Source organism: Solanum tuberosum, unplaced genomic scaffold (genome assembly GCF_000226075.1).
Source record: "Solanum tuberosum cultivar DM 1-3 516 R44 unplaced genomic scaffold, SolTub_3.0 scf00227, whole genome shotgun sequence".
In the NCBI taxonomy this organism is placed as follows: domain Eukaryota; kingdom Viridiplantae; phylum Streptophyta; class Magnoliopsida; order Solanales; family Solanaceae; genus Solanum; species Solanum tuberosum.
The window spans coordinates 833,907-844,439 of NW_006239150.1; the positions used below are offsets into that span (position 1 = coordinate 833,907).

At 32.4% G+C, this 10,533-nt stretch overlaps 2 protein-coding genes across 2 annotated transcripts; both read right to left on the reverse strand.

Moving 5' to 3' along the window:
- Positions 1 to 2,634: 2,634 nt before the first annotated feature.
- On the reverse strand, positions 2,635 to 3,816 carry LOC102595464 (F-box protein At5g62510-like). Its single transcript, XM_006356676.1, has one exon. It carries the CDS (start codon positions 3,814 to 3,816, stop codon positions 2,635 to 2,637), a length of 1,182 nt encoding a protein of 393 aa, XP_006356738.1.
- A 2,738-nt stretch (positions 3,817 to 6,554) lies between these two features.
- LOC107062415 (F-box protein At1g11270-like) lies at positions 6,555 to 7,760 on the reverse strand. Its single transcript, XM_015313021.1, has one exon. The coding sequence runs from the start codon at positions 7,758 to 7,760 to the stop codon at positions 6,555 to 6,557; it is 1,206 nt and encodes a 401-aa protein (XP_015168507.1).
- Between the last annotated feature and the right edge of the window lie 2,773 nt (positions 7,761 to 10,533).

Here is a 10,533-nt window from a genome sequence, read left to right on the forward strand (position 1 = left end):
AATTCTTTTACATATTTTATCCTTAGATTACAGTTTTGTTTCCACATTACATTTAAATGTAATAAATTGTTTAATAAATTAAATATTAAATAGTAAATAGTAAATAGTAAATCATCATATTAGTATACATAAATTACTACTAACTCTTCATTATGTAAATGTATGTAACTCTCACTAATTATATTCATTATGTTTTTTACTTCTCAGCGATAATCTCAAATGGATTAATATCATATTTATGACAACTCTTTGTGTTCCTCAATGCTATCCTCACTAATTATATTCATTATATTTTTTATTCTCATCTCTCATCGATAATCTCAAATGGATAATATAATATTTATGACAACTCTTTGTGTTCCTCAATATATCCTTTAAATAGTTACATTTGACACAATAATGTACACCAATTGAAAGAAAAATGAGAAAATGTCTATGCTCTCTTCTCTTGTCTCTTTTTGTTTGTTTAGTTTAACATTTATGTTTCTTGTTTGTTGTTATTGTACAACTTTCTATTGTTGTGCTGTTATTATTATTGAGAATTTACCATGGTTTGTTGCTTTGTATACATTAGCATGTTGTATTTTAGTATCCACATTTGAATATTGAATTTGTGTGATAGTTATTTTTACTTTATGCACTTTTAGTCAATTTTATAGTTAAAGATATATTCTTTTTATTAGGAAGATATATGTAGTTCCTATCGAAACAATGACGGATTTTGCAATACAAAATTTATATGAAGTATTTTGGGATAAACATGCAACGCACGTTCCCAGATCTAGTTATTAAAAGTGGGAAGGTTTTAGGTTCAAAGTTGAATTATGAAAATGCCCTTCATTAATATTTTTAATTAAAAAATGCCTTTTACCAACTTTTAAAATTAAAGCAATAATTATGATTAAACTACACTTAATAATGTTACAATTTATCATTTTCCATTTCTCAATGAGCTTTAATTGTATATCCAAAATATCCTTTAAAAAGTTGAACAACAAAATTATCCTTTATTTTAAAATAAAGTTTCTACAATGAATTAATTAAGAATCTTTTTTATTGCAGACTATCATGGTCACTTTACATTTGTGCTTAGGAAAACATTTTAATGGTTGTACTAATGATTAGTTACTTGAAAGGCTTTTTAAATCATACGTTGCAAAATTACACTACTATACTGTATTTGCTTTCAGATGAATTATAAATATTGAATAGTGAATAACAATAGGGTATCAAATTTAATGGAGTTCTTATTACCAACATGGGTTGTGATGCATTGGTAGGAGTGCTTCACCCTTAACCAGAGGTCTCGAATTCGAGCCCTGGGCATGAAGAAAATCCTGTTGGGAGCGCCACCCCCAAATGGGCCTTGCAGAGCGCGATCCGAGTTGCAAATTTTTTGGTTTTTGTTAAATTATCAAATTAAATAGACGATAAATTATCTTATATAAATGGACTTATACGTCAAGAATATGATCATCACTGGAAAGGAGATTAACTACTATCCGGTGGACAAGAAAATTACACAATCAATTCATTTTTAGAAATATTTATTTTTCTTCTTAGTTTAATTAATATATTTTCACATTTAATGATTAATGATTTTTTTTTCTTTCTTTTATTAGAACACATTGAGGTTTATCATCTTTCTCCCTCTCTCTTTCCTACCTTTCTCATCTATGTCTTTGGATCTTCTTCTATCAATATCAAAATATTATGCAAAATTGCAGAAATGGTGTTTCTATTTTTCCAAGTGTAAGATTACTACATTTAATTTTTGGGATTTGTCCAATTCACTAAAAGTTCTAAAAACATTCTCTAAAAATCATTGTTACCACAAAACATAAAATTCTTCATGCATTGGAACAAGAAAAAAATCTTTGAAATAACATTGAAATATTTTTTATAAAATCGACTTTGAGTATTTACTAATTTAAATTCTGAAAAGGAAAATAATAATGAGTAAAAAATTATCATCTTTTTATCTCAAATTGCTTCAATTTTGTATGTCAATTGCTTTAATGGTGTTGACGGAGAATGAGTGTGAAAATAATAAGGATAAAGAAAGCATGAAAGAATCCTTACTTTTGATAAGTAAAGTAAGAATTCTTAACAAACTCATATAATTAATTTAGACTCTAAGTTACCATATAATACTCTTTTTATTATTTTTTAATAATATTAATATTATGTGATTTTTTAAAAAAAAGATTGATATGTATTTCTAAAAATGAGATGATAGTGTAATTTTCTTTTCCACTTTCAGTGAATATAAGTTAATCTCAAGAAGTAAATCATAAAGTGTTGTCGCTAGAGATTTTAAAAAAATAAATAAATAAAAAAGTAATTATACACAGGCACGTTTTGTATAAACATATTCAACTTACCTAGTTGAAGATGTTCACTAATTGGTTCTCTTCTATCTGTACAAGGCTTACAAAAAATCTCATAATTTGGTAAATTAGAGGAAAAACAACTGCACACATATATTTCAAATAAATCATAAACATAATTTAACAAATTTGTGTCCCATACATTAACAAAACTAACTAACAATGTGACTGCTTCATCTAAAAGTAACTGCGAATAATTTTGTGAACGACTACAAAACCAAATCTCCCCGAACAACAAGAATGTTTAAAACGTAATCAAGAAGTATTCAACAGTATCCTCCTCAGTTGGATTTTCTCTGTTTATTGGTACTAAACTCTCTTTATAACTAATAGGATAAACACTGCCAGAGCCAATTTCAGTGAAAGCTAAACCAAAATTTGTAGTTTGTTTAGCTGTGGGGTCATAATACACCAAATTGTAAGTTCGATTCAATTCATAAATGTACTTGTCATAGTCCCACATGCCAAGAGGCGAATGCCATCCTATCGGTGGATTTACTGTAATGATTTTGATCCAATTGTTCTCTCCGATCCTAGCCCATATATCGTAACAGGACGTTTCAGGTTGTGACATTTGGTTACTAGACATGGCAGCAAGAGATCCACCGCGCATCATTAGAGTCCCCCAATGATTTTTTGGAATTGCTGGTCCTTCCATTTGCCCAAACATTTCCGTTGTAAAATCAAATGTTGAAATAACATAGCCACTGCCTTTGATAAGGCATAACCAGTAATAGACCCCGTCTATATGAGTGCAACCCCGGGACTCACACAAGGTATCGTTGTAATGGAAATTAGGCTCAATGTGCTTCCAGGAGTCGTTGTTCATCGAATAAACAGCACCAAACGTCCTAGGATGAGTCTCTCTTTTCTCTTCATTCATGTACATTCGAAGACTTAGAAGTTTGTAGTCTTTGGTCACTGCATCGTACCCTATTGCAGTTACAGTATCGTGCTCATCGAAGAATCGTTGAAGCTCAAATTCAACTATAGGAATAATCCTACATTCTTTGGTAGCAGGGTTCCACCAAGCAAAACGAACATTACATAGAAAATGTCCTTTCATTAACAGGATCAATCCATTAACTGGACCATAAATTCCTCTGAAATCATCAACATCTTCGCAACGGTAGACCCTCTGACTGGTAGGGACAATGCCGGTAATTAATTTATCAGGCAACAAGAAGCAGGTAAGAGCTCTTAAAGGGGGCGATTGCCTATAGTCAACACCGAATTTACAAATCCAGAGACGAGGACGACTACTCTCACAATCATAGTGTTTCTTGATAAAACTTTCGCTTTTAATAAGATCACGCCAACTTGCACATACACATTTGAATCGCAACAGTGATTTCGCAGGCAACCTGACTAATAAAATATCAGTTACAGCTTCTTCTCGTGAATAGCTTTCGATACTAGTTGTCATTCTGCTCCTGGTGTAAATTCCTACGACATATTCAAATATCTCGGTTATATAATAATGGTACAAATGAATGAAAGAGTTGATTTCTCAGATGATCATTTAACTAATAGACATAATCTCAAAATGTCACTCTTTTTCTTGATTCCAATTTGCTTCAAGTGACTTTCTGGAATAATAACTATTAGCTGAGTGATCATTTGAAAAATCAACTCATTAATGAAGTAAAGGCCTAAAATCAACAAATGTATCGACTATTGGTAAACTAACCTTAGTACATGAAGATGAAGAAGAAAGATCAGCGCTTGTTCGTATGAAAAAGTGTGACAGAAAAACTATACAAGACAAATGAGAAGGCAGTTACGAATGTTAGTTACAAAAATACAGAATAAAGCAGAGAAGTAAAAAAGATGTAGATCACAAAAGGCACAAAAAAGAGTAAAATTCTAATGAAATTAGTCTGTATGTAGGCTGAACGTACAATAAGGAAACAAGAGAATGCGCGTAAAATTAGCAAATTACCAATGAATTTCTTCCTATAACAATATGATGATAAAAATAATATCCATTAAATTCCTAAAAGACTGGGTAAAAGGACTGAATAACATAAGGGACAGATAATTTTATAGTATGATTTTAACTGTTTCCTCTTCAAACATTTTGTTATATCTCATAATCGGTCGGTCCTTCACTAGTATAATTTTGGGAGGAAATTAAATGAGATCTGTTGCCCTCTAACAATTTGAATAAAAGAAAATGACTTTTTCAGATCTCTTACGTATAAAACTGAAGATTACTGGTAGAAAGGACATAAAACTAAAAATATAAGTTTGTGTAAGGCTAGAACGCCATTTCTCCCTATATTTGGAATCCTACAAATTATTACTACTAGTTTGTATAGTATTTCCATAAGCTTTAAAATACCCGGAGATAACCTATAATTAAATAAAAAAATTGAAGTGAAATAATCAAAAGGAAAATTAAATGTAAGGTAAATTTTGTAATGTTCGCACAAATTCATACTTTGGTAGCCAAAAAGAATATGAAGGTACATATAAGACGTAAGGATACTCCTAATGGTGTGAGATATTTTGAGAAAAACCTTGTGGACTTGGGCCAAAAACAGATAATGTTACACCATGTTAAAGGGAAACTACACAAATGGTTGTTTTTTGGACCCCTATTTAAAGAATAGTTGAAGTTTTAAAGTTTAGCTCTGTAGGAATCAACTTTAGACCATTGGTTCTGAAGTTGAAATCACGAGTCTGAAGTTTGAAAGTAGTTCTCATCCGTTTGTAAATACGGTTCAGTTATTTTTAAATGTGTGAATATAGTAACCAGATTTCCCATGTTGTATGCAAGGTTAATAATATCCTTCCGAGAGTGGAGTTTTTTATATTCAGAATGACATTGGACTTTCAGTTGAACTTTTTAGTTTGGGATGCCAATAGTTGCTTAGAACGAGAGGTCTATTACAATATTATAATACATGTGCTAATGGTCTCTTTCTTATCTCTGTAGCATGTTTGAGCTAGAACAAGAGGGCTTTTTGTTACCCTTTCAATATTTTGGAGCAATCAATTACTGTTATCTTTTTTTTAAAATAAAATAAAATGAAGAAGATCATGATTACATGGTGAAAACAGGGCTTTTTTCTGTTTTTCCAGGCCGAATGTTGAAGTGTGTGACCATCTCATCTAGAGAGAGCACACTTTTATTATTTGATTATATTTATTTGATTTTTTTCATGGGCCAAACGCGTGGAAATTCTTTTTTATTTGGGTGGCGGTGAGATTCGGTCACAGGACCTTTGCCTGCTCTGATACCATGTTGAAGTGTGGGACCATCTCATCTAAAAGCTTAAGCTATTAGAGAGAGCACACTTTTATTATTTGATTATATTCTCAACAACAAACAAGTGCTGTGATTAAAATTATTCTTTTTTTGCATTTAACTTTCTGCAATTAGTGCCAAAAGAATCGGATGCTATTGTCGATCTTACTACTTGCTATTACAAACTTTGATGTTAGTTTTTATCATCATTTGTTTGGCTGCTCCTTTTGAAGTTTATGGGTTCAGAATTCTAGTCCTTCTAAGTTATTAGGTTGTAAATTAATTAATTGTACATATTCATGGATTTCTCAAGACAAATATAGGATTTTGGACCAATCCAACCCATTATAAGCTATAGTAATCTAGCTCTGCCCCTGCCTGAATGGTAACTCCATTTATACTGATGAAGGAATATAACAAATGATGATGTATTATGCTTCTAGCATTGTATGTGACTGGAAAACTAGTAATCAGCCCAAGCGTAACTTCAAATATAATATCTCAGATTGTCACTCAACTTTTTTTTCTTTTTGATAGTATATATGTTATATTTTTTTATTATTACAGCAAGATCAGCTACTAAGCTTCTGTTCGTGCATTTTAAATGTAAAGACTCACAACTGTCATACATTGATCATAAGAGAATTCAACTCATCAAATCGCTGCATACTCGAAACCAAGAACAAATAAAAAGGAGTGGAATATAACATAATTAACCAAGAACATCTTTTTATCCGAAGTGTTATACAATCCAGCAACAAATATATTTACAATACGTATGTTCTCATATAATTTCCGCTTGTTTTTCTTCCACCTTGTTAATTAGGCTTGTCTGAATGCTAACACACTCGCTCATTTCACATTCATAAGCTCTTTAATGTTATCCTCGTACACCCACATCTCATGGTTGTTTATCGATACTTTGTTAAAAAGTATTCAGCATTATCTAATGGAGTTGGTTCTTTTCTCTTTACTGGGACTATACTCTCCTTATAATACAGAAACCAACAGAAGCTAGAACTTAGAAGCCGAAAATGATTAAATCCAAGATTTGTAACTTCTTTAGTGCTATGGTCATAGAAAACCAAGCTGCTAGTTTCTGTTAGCTCAAAAATAAGCTTATCGTAATCCCAAATGCCTTGAGGCCAATGACTTGGTATCTGAGGATTTATAGTAAATACTTTGATCCATTTATCCTCTCCGATCGTTACCCATATATCATAAAATGATATATAAGCCCGTGCAGTGTCATTACAAGATATAGCTGCAATAGAACCACAACGTAACATTAAAGTCCCCCAATGATCCGATGGAAAAGGTGGTGGTTCCCTCTTCCCAAACAATTCCGTTGCAAAATCAAATGTTCGAATACCATACGTTGTGTTACCATCACTGTCCGTGGTTACAGACATCCAATAATGAAGTCCGTCTAAATACGTGCAATTAAGTGACACACATAAGTTGCAGTCGTAAGGTAAATCAGGCTCATCTAAAAATTTCCACGAGTCATCGTTCAATGAATAGACAGCAACGTATGTCTTAGGATAGACCTCGCTTTTATCATTATCGTAAAATACTCGTATCCATATGAACTTATAGTCATTGTTCACGAGGTCTAATCCTATCCCAGCTGTCCGGGTGTGATCGTCAAAAAAATCCAGAAGCTCAAAATTCATTTTAGGAATAAGCCTACACTCTCTGGTAGCAGGATTCCACCAACAAAAGCGAACATTTTCTAAGTAATGTCCTTTCTCTAATACGAATAGGCCGTTAACAGGACCATAAATACATCTGAAATCTGTAACTCCTTCGCAACGATAAAGCCTCTGATGAGTAGGGACAATCCCGGTGAATATTTTCTCCGGGAGCACGTAGAAATTAAAACTTCTTAAAGGCTCAGGGTCATGGTTGTAGTTAACACCGAACTTGCAAACAGCTGGATGAGTACGATTACCCGGGTTATCACAGTGCTTTCTGATAAAACTCAAGCTATTGAAGAGATCACACCAATTTTTGCACACACATTTGAATCGCAACAGTGATTTCACAGGTAACCTCGATATAATATGATCAATTAAAATTTCTTCTCGCGAACAACTCTCTGTGTTACTCGTCATTCTGCTCATATTATCTCCTGCAAAATATGCAAATTTTTTCGTTATAAACAATCATACCATGGATATATACTTTCTCCATCCCATTTTATGTGACCAAGGCATGAAATATAAGGGAGAAAAAAGATTTATAATTTTAATTTGCGGTCTATAACATGCGATTTCAACATAAGTAAATACTCTGTTTTGAACAAAAACAGTTGTGACAGAGTAATACAAATGAAACAGAGTATTTACCCTCTCTTGCACGCGTTAACTAATACTCCGGTTTCAACTTGATACAGAGTTTAAAAAAGTACACCAGACTTCTGAATCTTGTGTTTTAAACTAAAGATATATAAAATGTACCAATATGCCCTTTAGTCTTGTGGATTTAAATATGTCCCATGGAAAGTTTTTGAAAAGTAAAACAAACAAATTGAAACGGATGAAGAAATATTGAACAATTGTAACAAAATTTAAAACTTAAAAATCAACAGATGAATTTCAAATTAGTCATCTAACCTTGTATGCAGATAAGAAGAATTGGTCGTTGTTCAATCCAACAAGAAAACAGAGTAAAGACTTGGAATTGAATGATTTCTAAACATCTCTTATTTATACATACAAAAAAAAACTAGCCTTTATTTAGGGATTGAATATGTAACAAGAAAATGACATAATAATCGTAAAATTAGGTAACAAAACCAGTGACTTCTTCCTGTAACATAGACGAAAATAATTTCCACTCAATTCCTAAAAGAAAGGGTAAACGTATTGGCTAACAGAACATCAGTAGAGGTAGAAAAAGGCGAAGGTCAAGCTATAGGCACGAGAAAATTAGGTACAATTACTCATTGACTTTGTGGAGTTTCTTGTCAAACATTATAGGAAAACAAGCTCAGAGAATAGCTAAGTGGAAGCCCGATACTCGGTTTATGTCTGGTGGGGTGGCAGGAGTAACGCTATTATAGGGTTAAGTGAGTGAATGTATATATATATATATATTGTTAGGATTTAACATACACACACCGTGACTACATGTAACAAAGTTAATATAACATGTAACTTGTTTTATTTTCCGAAATATATACTAGTCTAGCTTTTTATAGACGGGTATATTTAGTTACTCTTTGAAGTGACCTGATTATATAATTTCTTGTTATATTGATACTATATATGTAGAAGTTAAACTCATATTGTTATGAAATATTCACCTTAATTGCGTTTCTTAAAGTACTACTTCTTTAGCGGAGTATTGTGTTTTCCCTTATAAGTTAAACATCATGACAGATAGAAATCCAAAATGAGTTGATCGAGCTTCTGTTCACGTCTTCTGGAAAATTGTGTGAGAGTCTGATTTCAAACCAGTTTTGTCATCATTCATGTAGACTAGTCCTCATGTTTAGTTGTGAAATTTATAAGTTCTTTTGTTTGAGGATGAATGTAATCGAATACAAGAAGGTAATGGGTCATTCCAGTATATTTATGAACCAGTTCATTATCTATGACATATGTTCAATCACATTATATTTTGAGATATTTGGTATTTTGTAGCCTTTTACAAATTTATATTTAGTGTTATGTTTCATACATAAGAGAACCGAAAAGATTATTTTCTTCTATTCAATTTGTAAATGGTCATAAAAGATCATTTCCTCTTAAATATCTATACTTTTTCGTTCAACACATCACAGTCGATGAGTAATACTATTCTTCGTCTATTTCGGATAATGGTAAAACTCGTGGAGGTAGAGATGTTTTTCATGGATCAACACTCTATATTATTTCTAAGACGACGTGCAGTTGCAAGGCGGTATTGAATCAACATCATTTGACAATTTGTCTGAGGTAATAAGAATTCTCAAGTACCTAAAGATTTCAGTGTTTCCTGATGCTAAACACACTCAGTTACTTGGATTGGAAAAATAAATAGAACTCCTTTTTTTGTGTGAAAAAGAAGAGAAAAACTAAAATTAATCGCTACAATTACAATGTCAATCTAATAACTTGTTCTTATCATATATACCCCATCTGTTCAACTTATAAGTCACACACGGATTTCGGGAGTCAAACTTCCAATTTATATGTCACCATTCGGATTTTGAGAGTCAAACTTTTTAATTTTGACGGTGAATTTGGACATGGAATCTTTTGACTTTTTTTACGGGATGGAGGGACTAGATGGTTACATTTGGTGCATGTTTAATACTTTCTGAAGAAATATTCATCAGTATCCTTCTCAGTAGGATTTTCTGTCCTTAATGGAATTGGAAATAAGCTCTCCTTATAATCTAAAGGCCAAGCAAAGCCAGATAGTAGACGTATAAAAAAATCAAATCCAAGACTCGTAGCTTGTTTAGCGTTCTGATCATAACACATCAACCTGTAATTTTGTGTTAGTTCGTAAACATACTTATCATACTCCCACATCCCATTAGGCATATGAAAGGGTATCTGGGGATTCACCGTGTATACTTTGATCCAATTATTCTCTCCAATCCTTTGCCATATATCGTATTCTGCTGTCATAGCCTTTGACATGTCTTTACTAGCCATAGCTGCAATTGATTTACCGCGTAACACTAATGTAGCCCAGTATTCACCCGGAATAGGTGGCCCTGGCATTATCTCGAAAAGTTCAGTTTCAAAATCAAATGCCAGAACACTGTACACATTTTCTTTGTCACACCTCACATTGCTGCTGGCCAGCCAATAATAAACTCCATTCTGGTATGTGAAATTTTGCGAAAAGGATATTTGAGATTCGTGAGAGAAATTTGGTTCCAAGAACTTC